At 45.7% G+C, this 20,554-nt stretch overlaps 1 protein-coding gene across 1 annotated transcript in view; it reads left to right on the forward strand.

Moving 5' to 3' along the window:
* Nucleotides 1–17,755: 17,755 nt before the first annotated feature.
* ATP9A (ATPase phospholipid transporting 9A (putative)) overlaps nucleotides 17,756–20,554 on the forward strand; it is a 224,871-nt gene continuing 222,072 nt past the window's right edge. Inside the window, exon 1 of the mRNA XM_082272178.1 lies at nucleotides 17,756–17,856. Coding sequence (XP_082128304.1) covers nucleotides 17,789–17,856 — 68 coding nt within the window. The 5' untranslated portion in view covers nucleotides 17,756–17,788. The remainder of the gene's footprint in view (nucleotides 17,857–20,554) is intronic.

The raw sequence follows: 20,554 nt of genomic DNA on the forward strand, positions 1-20,554 counted from the left end.
GTAAAGGCAAACTTTGATTATTTTTTATTCTGGTAATATATCACCATCGCAATAAGTGGACTGTTCTTGATAATTGCTCCACTTTTAACTGGAATTTGCTCGTATGTATGTATATATATGTGTGTGTGTATATATATATATATATATATATATATATATAAAAAACCCTATGTGATTTCATATCTGTCTTTACTACATATAATACACACTTCACATGTGCTTTAAAATGCATGGTTTTCCCTTTTATGATCAAGAAAATGACGCTATGCTGTTGGGCCGGTATAAAAATGCTATGGGGCTGGTATGAAATTATTTCCAGGGCTGGTTTTTATTCCCAGTCCGGCCCTGGATCCCGAACACACCCGAGCCCATCTCTAGATTCCAGTTAAGGAAAAACTGTGCTCTACTAATAGACTTGTAGGCAGGTGCAGTCTTTCCTTCCTCCATCCTGTAGGTGGCACTGCGCCATTATTACAGATGGCTTGGAGTCTGTTAGGGCAAATTGTCCACTCATGGATTCCATCATTCCATCAGAGCTATCCAATTGGACGCTGTAATCTCTCGAGATCTCAGGCAGCCATCTTGGTGTGGGACCTTTTATAATAGGGTGACCCGCGTCATTTGGGCGCGCCTGGAGTGAGTGGTAACAATTTAATAATTCTGTGGGGTTTTCTTTTTATTTTTTTGAATTTTTCTGGAATTTGTTTTTTTTTTTTTTTAGATTTTTTATGTACCATGAAATGTTTTATGTAATGTCACAATCCATGTGATTAATAATAATTGTCCTATTTAGTTACTGACATACATTGATGGGTTTTGAGTCAGTACATGAGTCAGGCTCCGTTTCCACTATTGTGACTTGTTGTGCAACTTGACACATGTCAAGTCGCACAGCAGGTCAAAAGCCATTCATTTCAATTTCGCCCATTCTAATTGCTGCGACTTGAAAAATAGTTTGTGCACTACTTTTGGGCCGACTTCAATGCGACTTCCTTCTATAATGAGGGACAAGTCGCACTGAAAGCGGCAAACAAGTTTACACTACAAAGTCGCGCTAGAAGTAGCACGACTTTGTAGCCGCAATAGTGGAAACGGAGCCTCATATACTTTTTATTGTTTTATTCTAATATCTCCCTGTATATTTCATATAGCATTATTCTTTTCCGTGTAATTGGTTCAGAATAATGTTTTTTTTTATATACCAGTAATGTTTTTTATATACCAGTAATGTATCTTGTGTCGACCGTGGCCTTGGGGCTCTTCCTGGTATTGAGCGTCCCGCCCCTTGGCCTCCTTTGCTGCCACTTTCGTTGCTGGTCTCTAAATGTTCGGAGTTATGCCGGTCTACCCATTGGTCTGAAGAAGGAGCAGTTGTACGCATGCTCCGAAATGCGTTCCCGCCCCTCCACGCCATCACGTTCATCTGAGAGGCTTGCGGTCCATCGCTGCCTCGGCTTGATCCTGTTTCTCCCATTGGTCTCTTCCCGGCTGCCGGCAAGCCAGAGGACAGAACCACTGTGGACCAGGAAGTGACCTGAGAGCAATGAGGACACGCATTAGCTGAGTCTATACTATTGTCATACAATAAAATGACTTCCGCTACACTTAGCGGCGCCTATTCTTTCTTCTGTCTGCCAGCGGGACCTCGCTTCTGCCTGTTAGAGCTGCCCTAGGTGTTGGCATGGTGCAATCGTGCACCCCCAGACGTCCGGTCATCGTTTTGATTGCCCTCTCCCATCAAGACCCCCCGAATTGGGGACCCATCTCCCAGCACAAGCGCCCAACAAACCTTTCCTTGGAGTGAGTGGTAAGTCAGGAACAGAGACTCCAATGGTGAAGGAAAGTGCATAACGCAGGTTGAGGTTCCTGGTGTGTAGAGTCAGATCAGGGACAACGCTTGCCTAGAGGAAACATCTGGAATAGTAATAGAGGCTCTTCCCATCACAAATCGTCACTCCTCCAGTTAGGGCTGCTGTTAGAAATCGCGGGGCCCCGTACAGACTACCTGGCAGCCCCCCCCCCCCCCCAAGAAAATATTAAAGATATATTTAGCTAAAATTAGAACAAAATCACTATTAGCAGACACAAATATAACATAACTCGCATAATTCCTGCTAAATCTAAAAAAAAAAAATACGTTAAATAAAAAAGAAGATGAGATGAGAAAAATATCCAGGCTGGGCAGTTGGAGCTCAGTGATCAGAGAGACAAAGAGAGAGAAACAAAGTTACAAATAAACTCCTGAGTAGAGATAACATTAGAGCCAGTGCTGGGAGGGGGGCCCGCACAAGGGAGGGGATTAGTGAAGGACGACTGTCTCTTTCTCAGCAGATAAAATCTGATAGCAGGGAGAGGGACAGATCAGATTCAGGTGCTGGAGGAAGATTTCTGTATTTGTTGTCCATCACTAATCCCCCTCTCTGTGTGGGCCCCCCTGTGTGCTCGGGCCCCCCTACAAGAGGGCTGGTGGTCCCCCCCTATCAGCGGCCCTGCCTCCAGCAGAAGCCATCCTCGGGTAATACAGGCCCAAACCTGGGAACACTGTGTACTCACCAGCTGCTATATTCCCTTACATCAGTGCCTACAAGATCTGTCATTATTCATTATCATCAATCTATATACATTCTACAAGATAATTACAGCGATCTAAGGACTGTGTGTGGTCTCTCCCTGATTGGGTACCCCTCAGCCTAGGCCCAGCCTACACAATGAAGTCACAGAAGAACGTTTAATGTATAAAATCTTATACAATGCATGACTGAGCACAGCAACAAGAAACGGGGGGCCCCCGCTGCACCAACAATATTTTATGGAAGACGGGCATTTCCAAGCTTACTGGTGCTACAATATCATGGCAGTTCCCTTTAAATGGGGTGGGAGGGGCAAGTACCATTGATCATACCACAGCTCCTAGTGCAGTGATGGGGAACCTTGGCACGCCAGATGTTTTGAAACTACATTTCCCATGATGCTCATGCACTCTGCAGTGTAGTGGAGCATCGTGGGAAATGTAGTTCCAAAACATCTGGGGTGCCAAGGTTCACCATCACTGTCCTAGTGTATTGTGACACCCCAATCAATCCATCAATCACATCAATGTATTAAAAACTATATACTGGAAAATATTACAATGAAAATGTCATCATTTCATATATAAACATACACTATATTACCATAAGTATTGGGACACCTACCTTTACACACATGAACTTTAACCACTTTACTACCGCTTACGGGAATACTACTGCGGCAGAGTGGCTCGTTCCCGTCCAGTCACGTAGTATTAACATGACTGGACTCCTCCCCTTCTGGGCGGCGCTTGCGCGCCGCCGGAGGCTCGCTCCCGCTGTTTTCATTCACAGCGGGAGTCGGGCCAGGGGAGGAGCAGCGGCGATCGCCGCTGCTCTTACCCGATCGTCGGGGATCGAGTCTGGAGACCAGCCCGCTGTGTGTAAACACAGCGGGCGGATCTCCATAGTGACAGGGAGTGACAGATCGGACTGTTCAGCATAGCTGGACATCCGATCTGTCCATGAATCACATAGTCACCTCCCCCCCTACACGTCAGTAAGCACCAGGCATACATTAACCCCTCCCTCTCCAATAAAATTAACCCCTTCCCTGCCAGTGTCATTTTTACAGTAACAGTGCATATATATAGCACTGATTACTGCAGTAATGTCACTGGTAACCCCAAAAGTGTCAAAAATGTCAGTCAGGGGTCCGGTCTGTCCGCCGCAATGTCGCAGTCCCGCAAAAAAAATCGCAGATCGCCGCCATTACGCGTTAAAAAAAAAACACCAAAAATGACAGAAATCTTTCCCTTTGTTAGTAAACGCAATAACTTTTGCGCAAACCAATCAAAATACGCTTATTGCGATTTTTTTTACCAAACATATGTAGCATAAAACAAATTGGCAAAAAACTTTTAAAAAAATTGGTTTTTACATCTTTTTTGGGGGGAATTTCATATAAAAAAATGTGAAAAATATTGTTATTTTTTCAAAATAAACGCTCTTTTTTTGTTTATAGCGCAAAAAGTAAAAATCGCACAGGTGATCAAATACCACCAAAAGAAAGCTCTGTTTGTGGGAGAAAAAGGACGTAAATTTCGTTTGGGTACGGCGTCGCACGACCGCGCAATTGTCAGTTGAAGTCGCACAGCGCCGAATCGCAAAAAGTGGCCTGGACGGAAGACAGCAAAATCCTCCGGTTGTAAAGTGGTTAATGGCATCCCAGTCTTAGTCCGTAGGGTTCAATATTGAGTTGGCTCCGCCCTTTGCAGCTATAACAGATTCAACTCTTCTGGGAAGGCCGTCCACAAGGTTTAGGAGTGTGTCTATGGGAATGTTTGACCATTCTTCCAGAAGCACATTTGTGAGGTCAGGCACTGATGTTGGATGAGAAGGCTTAGCTCGCAGTCTCCACTCTAATTCATCCTAAAGTTGTTCTATCAGGTTGAGGTCAGGACTCTGTGCAGGCCAGTCAAGTTCCTTCACCTCAAACTCACTCATCCATGTCTTTATGGACCTTGCCAAGGAGGGGGAACACTTTGTGGTAGGAGGACGGGGGTGGGGGTACATTGTGGTAGAAGGATGGGGGAGGGGACACCTTGTTGTAGGAGGATGGGGGAGGGGATACATTGTGGTAGAAGGATGGGGGAGGGGGTACATTGCTGTAGGAGGATGGGGGTGGGGGCACTTTGTGGTAGAAGGACAGGGGAGGGGACATTCTGTGGTAGGACGGGGGAGGGGACACTTTGTGGTAGGATGACGGGGGAGGGGACACATTGTTGTAGGAGGATCGGGGAGGGGACACTTTGTGGTAGGAGGATCGGGGAGGGGATACATTGCTGTAGGAGGATGGGGGGGGGCACTTTGTGGTAGAAGGACAGGGGAGGGGACACTCTGTGGTAGAATGGGGGAGGGGACACTTTGTGGTAGGAGGACGGGGGAGGGGACACATTGTTGTAGGAGGATTGGGGAGGGGACAAATTGTTGTAGGAGGATCGGGGAGGTGACACATTGTGGTAGAAGGATGGGGGAGGGGATATATTGTGGTAGGAGGATGGGGGAGGTGATACATTGTTGTAGGAGGACGGGGGAGGGGACACTTTGTGGTAGGAGGATGGGGGAGGGGATACATTGTGGTAGGAGGATGGGGGAGGGGGTACATTGTGGTAGAAGGATGGGGGAGGGGGTACATTGCTGTAGGAGGATGGGGGGGCACTTTGTGGTAGAAGGACAGGGGAGGGGATACATTGTTGTAGGAGGACGGGGGAGAGGATACTTTGTGGTAGGAGGATGGGGGAGGGGATACATTGTGGTAGGAGGATGGGGGAGGGGGTACATTGTGGTAGAAGGATGGGGGAGGGGGTACATTGCTGTAGGAGGATGGGGGGGCACTTTGTGGTAGAAGGACAGGGGAGAGGACACATTGTGGTAGGAGGATGGGGGAGGGGATACATTGTGGTAGGAGGATGGGGGAGGGGACACTTTGTGGTAGGAGGACGGGGGAGGGGATACATTGTTAGGATAATGGGGGAGGGGATACATTGTGGTAGGAGGATGGGGGAGGGGATACATTGTGGTAGGATGGGGGAGGGGGTACATTGTGGTAGGAGGATGGGGGAGGGGACACTTTGTGGTAGGAGGACGGGGGAGGGACACTTTGTAGTAGGAGGATGGGGGAGGGGTACATTGTGGTAGGAGGATGGGGGAGGGGACACTTTGTGTTAGAAGGATGGGGGAGGGGACACTTTGCTGTAGAAGCCCCTCGGAGGAGAGGTTGGTCCCCTTTCCTGTGACACGCCCCCATTATATCAGTCATCATCTCCTCATTATAGACAGACTATAAAAGTGCAGACAAGGTCATGGCTCCCTCTATATTCCCTCCAGACAGCTCAGTGCCGCTATATCTCCTTGCAGTACATTGTTTCTTCCTGTGTACACTCAGCTAGCCCCGCCCCCGCAGAGCCGGACACACACCGGCCGCCTTTTTCCTCTCAGAGAACATTAGGCTCCGCCCTCTCCCCTGCGCGCGGGGTTTCCTCAGACTTTGGGCGGGAGAAATGGCCACGCCCCTCTCTGTATAACATCGGCAACTAAGCACCGCCCACTCAGCAGCGCTGCCGCAGCTTCCGTGCTTCTTCCAGACTGAGAGGTAGGAGGGGTCCTCTGGTGCTCTCGGGGTTGCCCTTCACAGTGCCTGTCTGATCAGGGTGTTATGTTTTAGTACACCCTGTCATCATATCCGGTTTTTGGTATGGAAACAGGCTTCAATTCCCTCAGGCAACTAAGCACCGCCCACTCTGGTTACCCCAGGCTCTGTGCACTGAGATAGGAGGGGTCCTTATGTGTTCTTGGGTTGCCCTCAGCAGTGCCTGTCTGATGGAATGTGAAATAACTAAAGGCAAAACTTAACCACTTGCCTTCTGTGCACTTAAACCCCCTTCCCATCCAGGCCAATTTTCAGCTTTCAGCGCTGTCACACTTTGAATGACAATTGCGCGGTCATGCTACACTGTACCCATATGAAATTTTTATCATTTTTTTCACACAAATAGAGATTTCTTTTGGTGGTATTTAATCATCTCTGGGTTTTTTATTTTTTACAAAAAAAAAGAATAAAGACAAAAAATTTTGAAAAAAAAAAAAAGTTTTTCTTATTTTCTGCGAGTAAATTTTGAAAATAAATTTTTCTCCTTCACTGATGTGCGCTGATGAGGCGGCACTGATGGGCACTGATAGGCTGCACTGATGGGCACTGAGAGGCGGCACTGATGAGCACTGATAGGCGGCACTGCTGGGCACTGAGAGGTGGCACTGCTGGGCACTGAGAGGTGGCACTGCTGGGCACTGAGAGGTGGCACTGCTGGGCACTGACAGGTGGCACTGCTGGGCACTGACAGGCGGCACTGATGGGCACTGGCGGATGGCACTGGACACTGACGGGTGGCACTGATGAGCGGCACTGATGGGCAGCACCATCAGTGCCCACACTCAGTGCCCATAGTGCTGCCAGTCAGTGCTCATCAGTGCCTAGATGAGCAGGCACTGATGGGCACTGACTGGCAGCACTATGGGCACTGATTGTGGGCATTGATGGGGGGCACTGATGTGGGGGCACTGTGTGTGTGTTTTTACCTTGCAGTAATCAGGGCACTGGTGATCGGTGCCCTGATTACATTGCTGTGTGTCCCCAGCGGCTGTCGGCTCCCCCTCCTTCCTCACACTGCAGGCTCCGTGTGAGGAAGGAGCGCCGGCGATGAGAGATGATCTCATATGTTTACATATGAGATCATCGCTCATTGGACGGCCAGATCACGTGGTGAATGGCCGCTGTGATTGGCCATTCACCACGATCTGTGATCGGCCGTGTCCAAGGGACACGGCCGACACAGATTTTCCCCGCAGCGCGCTCGCGGGAGCGCGCGGGGGGCGTGTCACTGGGAGGCCGTTTAAAAACGGCCTCCCGAAAATTCGAGTCCGCGCTGCAGCCGTATATAGGCTGTAGCGCGGACGGGGGGAGGTTAAGAACCCCCTTTGGCAGTTTTTATTACCGTCTGTCTGTGGCCCCCTTAGGGAGTTTCACTCTCTATATTTGTCCTGCTTACTGTTATTAACCATTTAACCACTTCTGGACTGGAAGATTTTCCCTTTAATGACCAGGCCATTTTTTTGCGATTCAGCACTGCTTTACGTTAACAGACAATTGCGCGGTCGTGCGACGCTGTACCCAAATAAAATTGATGTCCTTTTTTTTCCCCCACAAATAAAGTTTTCTTTTGGTGGTATTTGATCACCTGTGCAATTTTTATTTTTTGTGTTATAAACAAAAAAAGAGCGACAATTCTGAAAAAAAAAAAAAAACAATATTTTTTACTTTCTGCTATATAACATTCCCAATAAAACAAAATGTAAACATCAAATGTTTTCATCATTTTAAGCCAATTTGTATTCTGTTACATATTCTTGGTTAAAAAAATATCCCAATAAGTATATTGATTGGTTCGGCAAAAAAATATTGTGTATACAAACTAGGGGAACGATTTATGTAATTTTCCTTTCATTATTTATTTTCTTACTTGTAATGGTGGTGATCTGCGATTTTCAGCGGGACTGCGACATTGCAGCGGACAGATCGGACCCCTAACTGACATTTTTAACATTTTTGGGGGGGACCAGTGACATTACTACAGTAATCAGTGCTAAAATTATGCACTGTTACTGTACTAATGACACTGGCAGGGAAGGGGTTAACACCAGGGGCATTCAAAGGGTTAAATGTATGCCTAGCTGGTTTTTACTAACTGTATGGGGGATGGGCTTATGAAATCAACACAGAGACCTGTGTTCCTAAATAGAAGGATCACAGGTGCTCTGTATTGATTCCTGAGAGAACAACGGTCTGCTGTGTTTACAACAGCAGACCGCCGTTCTCTCTCCATGGGGAGCGATCGCAGCCGCCGGCCCCGGGGATTAGCTTCCCGCTGGCAAATGGGGGGCGCATCCTGAAGATTGCCCCCGCAGATCGCTGTACAGGTACACGATTCGTGTAGCTGAGCCAGCCTTCTACAGTATATATGCGGCCGGCAAGCGGTTAAAGCGGAGTTCCGCCTCTCGCTCCACCCCCTCCAAAAATGAAAAGTCAGCAGCTACACACACTCTACACATACTGTGGCTGCTGAATTTTAATATTAGGACACTTACCTGTCCTGGAGTCCATCGATGTCAGCACCGCAGCCCATGTTTCCATCGGCTGTCGGGTGCTGCCGCCGCCATTGCCAGTAAGGGAACCCGGCCGTGAAGCCTTGTAGCTTCACGGCCAGGTTCCTACCAGACATGGGAGTAAGTCACACATGTGCAAGTCACAAGCAAGTCTCAAGTCTAAGGCCCCTTTCACACAGGCGGACCGTTCAGATCCGCCTGTCCGTTTTTTTGGCGGATCTGAACGGTCCCCCCCATGCATCCCTATGGGGCATCGGATGTCACACGATCCGTCAAATCTGGACGGATGGAAACCCTATTTTCCATCTGTCCAGCGGATCGGATCAGATGGGATCGGATGAGAACGGACCAACGGTCAGTTCCCATCCGATTCCCCCATAGAGATGTATGGGGCTGTGACAGCTGTGTCTCCGCACACAGTGCGGAGAACAGCTGTCATTCTCCTGCTCAGCGGGGGATCGGCGGATCGATCCCCCGCTGAGAAAAGCGGAGTCCTTTTGACGGACTCATAGTGTGAAAGGAGTCTTAACCCTCAAGTCTCAAGCAAGTCCCAAGTTACTGTGGCAAAAAGCAAGCAAGTCAAGTCGAGTCCCTGCTAGAAGTCAAGCAAGTCAAGTCATTTATTTTGGTCAAGTCACAAATCAAGTCAAAATACTGATCTACCCCAATTTTCACCTTTAAATCAGTTAAAAGTCAGTGGTCAGGAAAGGTTTTGTTTTATTTTCAACATTAACAAAACTGCTTAGTGCTTTTTTCTTGCCATATTAACCACTTGCCGACCGCCGCCCGACTATATACGGCGGCGGTCAACCCCTCCCAGGCAAAGTGACGTACCTGTACGTCACTAGCCTGGGAGCCAATAGGGGGGCGAGCGCGCGCCGCCGGAGGCGCACTCCTGCCCCCACTCGTTCACAAAGAAGCCCGTGCGTGTGACCGGCGGGCCCGATGTCCGCCGGTCACTCGCGATCGTCGGGCAGAGAGGGAGAAAGGTAGGCGGCTAATGTAAACAAAGCCGCCTGTCATTCTCCCCTATGTAACAGCAGAGATCATACGGTCCTGCTATGTAGGACCGTTGATCTGTGCTGTTACACACACAGCCACATCCAATCACAGTAAGAATCACGCCCCTAAGGACACACATAACCCCTCCCTCTCCAATAAAATTAACCCCTTCACTGCCAGTGTCATTTTTACAGTAACTGTGCATATGTATAGCACTGATTACTGCAGTAATGTCACTGGCACCCCCAAAAGTGTCAAAAATGTCAGTCTAGGGTCCGATCTATCTGCCGCAATGTCGCAGTCCTGCAAAAAAAATTGCAGATCGCCGCCATTACTCGTTAAAAAAAAAAATAAATAAAAATGACAAAAATCTTTCCCATAGTTAGCAAACGCAATAACTTTTGCGCAAACCAATCAAAATACGCTTTATGTGATTTTTTTTTTTACCAAACATATGTAGCAGAAAACAAATTGGCCTAAAATGTTAAAAAATTTAGATTTTTACATTTTTTTTGGGGGGGGGGGGGATTTCATATAAAAAAATGTGAAATATATTGTTATTTTTGCAAAATTGTCGCTCTTTTTTTGTTTATAGCGCATGATCAAAAAATCGCACAGGTGATCAAATACCACCAAAATAAAGCTCTGTTTGTGGGAAAAAAAGGACGTCAATTTCATTTAGGTACAGCGTCGCACGACCGCGCAATTGTCTGTTAAAGTTACGCAGTGCCGAATCGCAAAATAGGCCCTGGTCAGGAAGGGGTAAAATCTTTCCCGGGGCTTAAGTGGTTAAAGAAACACTTTGAATGTCCAAACAGCTGAAAATCCTTCGTCCGGTCATGTTTCAACACCACAGTCACTAAAAACATGCTAAGTATTTCCATTGTTAAACAGCCAGTGTCCTAATAATCAGAACACACTGAGGTGATTTAAGTGACTGTGGTGTCAGAAATATAACAGGCACATTCATTTTGCTTTAACACATCTTGAGAAAATGCAAATATTTAATAACTTAAAAAAGTAAAGTCATTTCGAGTCCTATGTCTCAAGTCAAAGTCAAGTCTCAAGTCCTGAATACCAAGTCAAAGTCAAGTCGAGTCTTTTATTAATTTTAGCCAAGCAAGTCTCAAGTCCTCAAACTGGTGACTTAAGTCTGACTTAAGTCAAGTCATGTGACTCGAGTCCCCCACCTCTGGTTCCTACTGCACATGCGCGAAGCATGCTGCGCATTTGGATTGGCTCGGCGGGGGGGGAAGGAGGAGGGGGCCAAACTTCCAAGGGACGGCGCCGTGGCGCCATCTCCCGGAAGTGGGGAAGGGTACCTGTCAGAAACAGGTACCTGTTCCCCCTTCCCCGCTGAAAGGTGCCAAATGTGGCACCGGAGGAGGGGGGGGGGGGAGAAGCAAATGAGCGAAAGTTCCACTTTTGGGTGGAACTCCGCTTTAGGCTCCGTTCACATGTAGGCGTTTTGGGGCGTTTTTGGGGCGTTTTTCTGCTCTAGGATCAGCTCTCAAAACGCCCAACAAGACAAATCCTATTCATTTCAATGGCCCCTGTTCACATCTGAGCGTTTTGACGCTGTATACAAAACGCCCAACGCTCAAAAAAGTACATGAGCTTCTTTTTGGGCAGATTACAGGCGTTTTCCATTGATCTCTATTCAATCTAAAAACGCCTGCACAAAAATCGCGGTAAAAATCGCGGTAAAATCGCGGTAAAAAACGCCGCAAAAATCGTGGTAAAATCGCGGTAAAAAACGCGCGAAAAACGCTACGCTCAGGTGTGAATGTAGCCTTAAGGACCGAGCTTATTTCTGACATTTGTTTACAAATAAAACTCATTATTTTTAGCTAGAAAATTACTTAGAACCCCCAAACATTTGATATATTTTTTTTTAGCAGAGACCCTAGAGAATAAAATGGAGATCATTGCAATACTTTATGTCACACCGTATTTACGCAGCGGTCTTACAAACACAATTTTTTTTTTTGAAAAAGAAAAAACACTTTCATGAATTAAATAAAAAACAATATTTACACCAATTTTTTTTCTATAATGTGAAAGGTGATGTTACGCCGAGTAAATAGATACCCAACATGTCGCGCTTCAAAATTGCGCACACTCTTGGAATGGCGCCAAACTTCGTTACTTATCTCCATAGGCGACGCTTTAAAAATGTTTACAGGTTACCAGTTTAGAGTTACAGAGGAGTTCTAGGGCTAGAATTATTTATTTCGCTCTAACAATCGCGGCGATACCTCACATGTGTGATATGAATGTTGTTTACATATGCGGGCGTGACCTACTTATGCGTTCGCTTCTCCGTGCAAACACGTGGGGACGAGGGCACTTTAAAAAATGTTTTATTTAGTTTTACACTTTCCCCTTCATTTTTATTCCTATTACAAGGAATGTAAAAATCCCTTGTAATAGGAATAGGCGCAGTGATGGAGATTGGCACTACACTTCCCATGATGCTCATGTACTTTGCAGTGTAATTGATCATCATGGGGAATGTAGTTCCATCTGGGATGGCATCTGGGATGCCAAGGTTCCCCATCACGCTAATAGGGCATGACAGGTCCTCTTTATGGAGAGAGATGTGGGGTGTATAAGATGTCGGGTCTCTCCTCCAGGCTGAAAGATAAAAAAAAAATGATTTTGGGGTTTCCAATAAAAAAAAAGGCAGTTTTTACATCACCTGGGGTCGGACGTGATGTCATAACGTCGCTTACTGGCACCGAGGGTCATAGAGATGGCCAGGGAACATCTAGTCCTTGGTCAGCTCTATGGTAAACTTCTGTCGCTGGCGGGTTCATTTTCAGGCTCGTTAATCACATGGGAAAAAAACAGAGAAGCACCAAGGGGTGGCAGGAGGAGGGGGACGTTCTTTCCCGCCACCTATAAAAGCAATCAAGCGGTGAAACAACCGCCATGATTGTTTTTACGGTGCAGGGAATCACCTGCTGAAAAGAAAGATATCTGGATGACGTCTGCAGCTGCACCCAGATATCTCCACTTCAAGTCCTCGACGTCATGTGACGGCTAGCTGGGGTGGCAATTGCCACCCCAGACGAAGTCCTTGCCACCCCTGTTGCCACCCCGCTGAAATAGGTAGGGCTGAATGATAGAGCGTGGGCGATAGTCACATCGCCGAACGTACAATACTCAGTGGTTGTAGAAGGTAGCAGAACAGAGCCCGACATCCGTCCCACAAGTTCCGTCTGCCTGCCTGCAGCTAGTTCTCCTGACTGAGCGGTGAGCAGCGGCGCCGTGAGCAGCTGCACAGCTAACCAATCACACGTGCCTGCACACCTGATTGGTTCGCTGTGCCGCTACTCACGACGTGATTGGTACGCTGTGCCACGCTCACCGCTCGGTCAAGAGAACTAGCTGAACATGTGGGATGGATGTCAGGCTGTGTTCTTCTACCTTAGGTAAGTCTCTCTGCATTGAAGGGGACACGGCATGCTGGTCACTACATTGATGGGGGGGGGGGGGGGTACGCTGGTCAGTGGTCACTACATTGATGGGGGGCATGCTGGTGGTCACTACATTAGTACTACATACATAGTACTGTCTGACTGTACTAGTGACTGACTGAGTAGTGAGAAGTCTGTAAAGGAAAGGGGATCTATCTTATGGGGAACCTGCCCTTGCCCAATGCCTGGCCTGCTGACTGTAAGGAGGGGATCTATATGGGGCACCTCACCTCACCCTGGCCTGCTGTAAGGGGGGATCTATACAGGGGTCCTCACCTCACCCTGGCCTGCTGTAAGGGGGATCTATATGGGGGACCGGGTCCCCCATATAGATCTCCCTTACAGCAGGCCAGGGTGAGGTGAGGTCCCCCATATAGAACCCCCTTACAGCAGGCCAGGGTGAGGTGAGGTCCCCCATTAAGATCCCCCTTACAGCAGGCCAGGGTGAGGTGAGGACCCCCATATAGATCCCCCCTTACAGCAGGCCAGGGTGAGGTGAGGTCCCATATAGATCCCCCCTTACAGCAGGCCAGGGTGAGGTGAGGTCCCATATAGAACCCCCTTACAGCAGGCCAGGGTGAGATGAGGTCCCCTATATAGATCCCCCCTTACAGTAGGGTGAGGTGAGGTCCTGTCCCCCATATAGATCTCCCTCGTACAGTAGGCCAGGGTGAGGTGAGGTCCCCGGACCTCACCTCACCCTGGCCTGCTGTAAGGGGGGATCTATATGGGGGATGGGACCTCCCCTCACCCTGGCATGCTGTAAGGGGGGATCTATATGGGGGATGGGACCTCCCCTCACCCTGGCATGCTGTAAGGGGGGATCTATATGGGGGACGGGACCTCACCTCACCCTGGCCTGCTGTAAGGGGGGATCTATATGGGACCTCCCCTCACCCTGGCATGCTGTAAGGGGGGATCTATATGGGGGATGGGACCTCCCCTCACCCTGGCATGCTGTAAGGGGGGATCTATATGGGGGACGGGACCTCACCTCACCCTGGCCTGCTGTAAGGGGGGATCTATATGGGACCTCACCTCACCCTGGCCTGCTTTAAGGGGGGATCTATATGGGGGATGGGACCTCCCCTCACCCTGGCATGCTGTAAGGGGGGATCTCTATGGGGGACGGGACCTCACCTCACCCTGGCCTGCTGTAAGGGGGGATCTATATGGGACCTCCCCTCACCCTGGCATGCTGTAAGGGGGGATCTATATGGGGGATGGGACCTCCCCTCACCCTGGCATGCTGTAAGGGGGGATCTATATGGGGGACGGGACCTCACCTCACCCTGGCCTGCTGTAAGGGGGGATCTATATGGGACCTCACCTCACCCTGGCCTGCTTTAAGGGGGGATCTATATGGGGGATGGGACCTCCCCTCACCCTGGCATGCTGTAAGGGGGGATCTATATGGGGGACGGGACCTCACCTCACCCTGGCATGCTGTAAGGGGGATCTATAGGGATCTATATAGGGGATGAGACCTCACGGGGGGAGGTCTATATGGGGGATGTGTTGCTGCTACACTTTTCATTGGTTAAGCTGACACGCAGCTCCTTCGTGCTCCAAACGGCTCCAAAACAAAACATAACGCGGCAGCACACACAGGAAACTTACTTTTAGTGTAATTGAACACTTTGTATATTGACCCCCCAAAATAATACCTTGCCACCCCTTTGCCACCCCTGTTTTAAAAGTCTAGCTCCGCCACTGGACGTGACCCGGGGGGAAGTGTGTTGAATATTATCATTATTACTATTGTTATCTTTCATTATATTAGTGCCGGTTCACATATATGGGATGCAGGAAACCTGCGAATCCACTGCGGGTTCCCGCATTGCATTCAACTCGCAGGCAGTTCACACTGCCATATGCGAATCGCTGGGGGGTGTCAATACAAAGTTAACGACACCCCCAGATCAGTTCGCCTATCGCAGTGCAAACTGTCAGTTCGGACATGAATTGGATCGCATAAGTGTTCATGATTTTGGTGCGGACCCAAAAAAGGGTCCTGTGCGAGTTGTGTCCGAATCTGTATGGCTGAATTCGCATTGCATAGACATCACATGTGATTTGCAGAGCAGTGCGCTCCGAATCACATGCAATGTCTGATATCGCAGATATGTGAACTGGGACTTATTCCTTTTCATACATGCCAGCTGCCTCTGATTTTCAGGATCTGAACCCGGATAGCGAGATTTTTGTCTGCGGTTGGTTTTGACCACCAATTACATTCCTCCTGTTCCTTCTACATGTGGGAAAGGCAACAAACCACTTACCGACCACCCGCCGTAGTTTTACTGCGGTAGGTCGGCTCTATTACGCGAAAACAACGTACCTGTACGGATAGTGTGGGCACGCGCGTGCACCGTCAGAGACTCACACACGCGCCGATTGGCCAGAGGGGGAGCCGATCAATGGGTCCGGCAGACGCAGTGTCCGCCGGCCACCCGCGATCGCTCCCCATGCAGACAGAATGCCAGTCTGCCGATGTAAACACGTGAGTCGTTCGATAATTATTATTTTAATTCTTTCGAAAGCTAATTGATCAGTACTGATATTTAGCACAGGCTGTACATGCAATTGATAGGAAATCGCTATTTTCAAATTGAACTGATTGTAGGCATTGATTGCCTGAATAAATATTATTTTTTATTTTATTTTTGTATTTATTTATTATTATTATTATTTTTAATAGTATTTTAATATTTATTATTTTTTGTTTATTTATTTATTTATTTTACATTTCCCGAAGAAATAGTGTATGGACTGATTCTTTCAAAGGCTGGTGTGTGCTGAGTCGTTTGATAATTATTATTATTTTTATTACTATTATTTTAATATTTATTATTTCATGTTTACTTTTTTTTTTTTACATTTAACAAAGAAATAGTGTATGGACTGATTCTTTCGATGGCTGTTGTGTGCTGAGTCGTTCGATAATTATTATTATTATTATTGTTATTTTTTTATTATTATTATTGTAATATTTATTATTTTATGTTTACTTTTTTTTTTTTTTTCATTTCCCAAAGAAATAGTGTATAGACTGATTCTTTCGAAGGCTGTGTGCTGAGTCGATCAATAATTATTATTATTATTTTTATTTTAATATTTATTATCTTATGTTTACTTTTTTTTTTTTTTCTACATTTCCCAAAGAAATAGTGTATAGACTGATTCTTTCGAAGGCTGTGTGCTGAGTCGATCAATAATTATTATTATTATTTTTATTTTAATATTTATTATCTTATGTTTACTTTTTTTTTTTTTTCTACATTTCCCAAAGAAATAGTGTATGGACTGATTCTTTTGAATGCTGTTGTGTGCTGAGTCATTCGATAATTATTATTAATATTTTTTTATTATTATTTTAATATTTATTATTTTATGTTTACTTTTTTTTTTTTTTTTTACATTTCCCAAAGAAATAGTGTATGGACTGATTCTTTCAAAGGCTGTTGTGTGGTGAGCCATTTGATAATTATTATTATTATTATTTTTATTATTATTTTAATATTTATTATTTCATGTTTACTTTTTTTTTTTTTTTTTTTAATTTCCTGAAGAAATAGTGATTCTTTCGAAGGCTGTTGTGTGCTGAGTCGTTCGATAATTATTATTATTATTGTTATTTTTTTATTATTATTGTAATATTTATTATTTTATGTTTACTGTTTTTTTTTTTTTTTACATTTCCCGAAGAAATAGTGTATATACTGATTCTTTCGAAGGCTGTTGTGTGCTTAGTCGTTCGATTAATATTATTATTATTTTAATATTTATTATTTTATGTTTACTTTTTATTTATTTTTTTTACATTTCCCGACAAAATAGTGTATGGACTGATTCTTTTGAAGGCTGTTGTGTGCTGAGTCGTTTGATGATTATTATTATTATTTTTATTTTAATATTTATTATTTATTGTTTACTTTTTTATTTTTATTTCCCCGAAGAAATAGTGTATGGACTGAGTCTTTTGAAGGCTGTTGCATGCTGAGTCATTCGATAATTATTATTATTATTTTTATTATTATTTTAATATTTATTTTATGTTTACTTTTTGTTTTTGTTTTTTTTTTACATTTCCCGAAGAAATAATCGTTGGATAATTATTATTATTATTATACAGGATTTATATAGTGCCATTAGTTTGCACAGTGCTTTACAATATAAAAAGGGACAGCAAAGTTAGGGTTAGGAGGTTCCTGCTCATGAGAACTTACAATGTAATAATTTGATGGATAAGGAAATTGCTCGGATTGATGTATTGATGATTATTTGCAGTGAGTACGGTGACATTGGGTGCAATGCACATTCCCTGGCTGTAGTGCTGCAGGAGGACAGGTTCTCTTTGAGTATGTGCAGGCTGAGCAGGTCAGGGGGAGGAGCCAGGGAAGGTGCAGCTGCTGTATTGTGTATGAATGAAGGAGTTCCCCCAGCAGTCCATCCCCTGTTACTTGTCAGGCTGGAAGAAGAGGAGAGGGGATCAGGAAACAGAGGCCAGAGGCCCCACCTTCCTCCTGCAGCCTTTCCATTCCAGGCTCCATCCCCAGGCTGCCAGCAGATAAGATGACGGATAATATTCCTCTACAACCTGTCAGACAGAAGAAGAGAATGGACAACAAACACAGGAGAGGGTAAGCAGGCCGGGGAGAGCGATCCTAGCTCCATACACACTGCCTGCTGGCTGGGGTCTGATCTCAGAGCTGCAGGTGTGGTGCTGGGGGGGACACAATCCAGGCTGGGGGGGAGCACACACCACTGACAGCACACTGATTGCAGCACTGAGCCCTTCCCATACACAGGAAACCTCTTCCTCTCATCTCCCCTCTATTCTGAGCCTATTCCTTTCCCATTATTTATATGCAGCCATAAGGCCTGCTATTGTGTCCGATACAATATTTACAATGTAACATCACAATATGTACAATGTCACAATGTAACATCAGAATATATACAATGTCACAATGTAACAGCAGAATATATACAATGTAACATCAGAATATATACAATGACACAATGTAACAGCAGAATATATACAATGTAACATCAGAATATATACAATGTCACAATGTAACAGCAGAATATATACAATGTCACAATGTAACATCAGAATATATACAATGTCACAATGTAACATCAGAATATATACAATGTAACATCAGAATATATATACAATGTCACAATGTAACATCAGAATATATACAATGTCACAATGTAACATCAGAATATATACAATGTCACAATGTAACAGCAGAATATATACAATGTCACAATGTAACATCAGAATATATACAATGTAACATCAGAATATATATACAATGTCACAATGTAACATCAGAATATATACAATGTAACATCAGTTATATGTACAGTGTAACACATTGTCAATATTGTGGTGTTACCTTGTACATATTTTGATGTTACATTGTCACATTATAAACATTGTAGATGTTACATTGTCACATTGTACATATTCTGATGTTGTATTGTAAATATTCTAGATGTTACATTGTCATATTTGACATATTCTGATGTTGCCAGAATATTGACAATGTGACATTAACTATATGTACAATGTGACAATATAACACCAGAGTATGTACAATGTGACAATGTAACATCTACAATATTTATAATGTGACAATGTAATATCAGTATATGTACAATGTGACAATGTAACAATAGAATATGTACAATGTAACATCAGAATATGTACAATGTGACAATTGGGGGTGAACTCAGGCATGTTTGGATCCTAGATCCAACCCACCTGAGCAATCCTGCCAGGAAGGCGTCACTGCACACCACCAATCACAGGCAGTGAGGCATTTCCCAGCCCGCAGCCACACATATACGGAGGGGGGGGGGGGGGGCGTGTTTATGTGTGGGCCGGGAAATGACTAGGCTGCCTGTGATTGGCGGTGTGCGGTGACGCCTTCCTGGCGGGATTGCTCAGGTAGGTTGGAACTATGATCCAAACACGCCTGATCTTATCCCTACTGACAATGTAACATCTAAAATATTTACTATCATGTGACAATGTAACATGTAGAACGTTTACAATGTAACAAGCACAGGTATGTGATGGTGTATAGTATGTATAATAGATGTGCCCCCCCCAATATTCCATGTGCCATCATACACATTACAATCCACTTTAGATGTAATCTGAGAACCTACCGGATGTATCCAATTAGACGGCCCTTCCGCTACATAGCTATTGGTAGATCAGATTGTCACAATCAGATAACAATGTAACAATTTGTGATGAGCTTTATAGGTGGGGACTGATGGAACTGATTATTTTATATATTCTGGGGACTGAATGTAGAGAGTCTCACTTCTCCTGCATCACTCTCTTTAATGTGTAATAAGTTGAGCCTGCCACGGAGTCCCGGGTTCATACACATATATGCGATGACCGACATGGCATGTGATTCAGAGCGCACTGCTGTGCAGATCCCATGCGATGTATACAGGTTACATGGCTGAATTTGCATCGCAATCAGACAGAACTCACACAGGAACGTTTTTCCAGAATCTGATCGCATGTTTGTTCACACCTATCCAATCCGATTCATGTCCAAACTGACAGTTCGCACTGCGATATGCTAACTGATCTGGGGGTGTGGTTAACTTTGTATTGACACCCCCCAGCAATTTGCATATGGCATTGTGACCTGCCTGCGAGTTGGAATGCGATGCGGTGGATTCGCAAGGTTCCCGTATCGCACACAGTTTATGTGACCCAGCATGGATGGAGCGATCTTCTATCCTGACTGCCTGTGTTGATGGGGGGGATCCCTCCTCTTGTGTTCTCTTGGTGGGGGGGGGGAACACACTGTGATTATTGCTAGGGGATTCTATACAGCTGTAAAATAATATCTTTCCCCCACAAAACCTCAGTCTGTTATCTGCAATGTCCGGGGTGGGTTAATCGCAGGAATGTCAAACTGGCGGCCCTCCAGCTGTGGCGGAACTACAAGTCCCATCATGCCTCTGCCTATGGGAGTCATGCTTGTAACTGTCAGCCTTGCAATGCCTCATGGGAATTGTAGTTCTGCAAAAGCAGGAGGGCTGCCAGTTTGAGACCCAATGGAACGCAAGATGTCACACAGAGGGCGTCTTGGAGGTGCTGACATAGAGTGGGCGTTAACGTGTTTCGACGCAAGAAGACGCTTGTTGCTTTGAAACGCATTACCGCCCCCCCCCCCCCACCTCCACGTCATCACAGCCATCTTGCGTTCTACACTGGTTACGGCGGCGTTCAGCCGCATCCTGGTTCCATCCAGGCACCACAGCTTGCACCTGAAGCTGCCGCAGCCTCAGGAC

The sequence above is a fragment of the Pelophylax lessonae genome, assembly GCF_965119305.1.
Source record: "Pelophylax lessonae genome assembly, chromosome: 11".
NCBI lineage: Eukaryota > Metazoa > Chordata > Amphibia > Anura > Ranidae > Pelophylax > Pelophylax lessonae.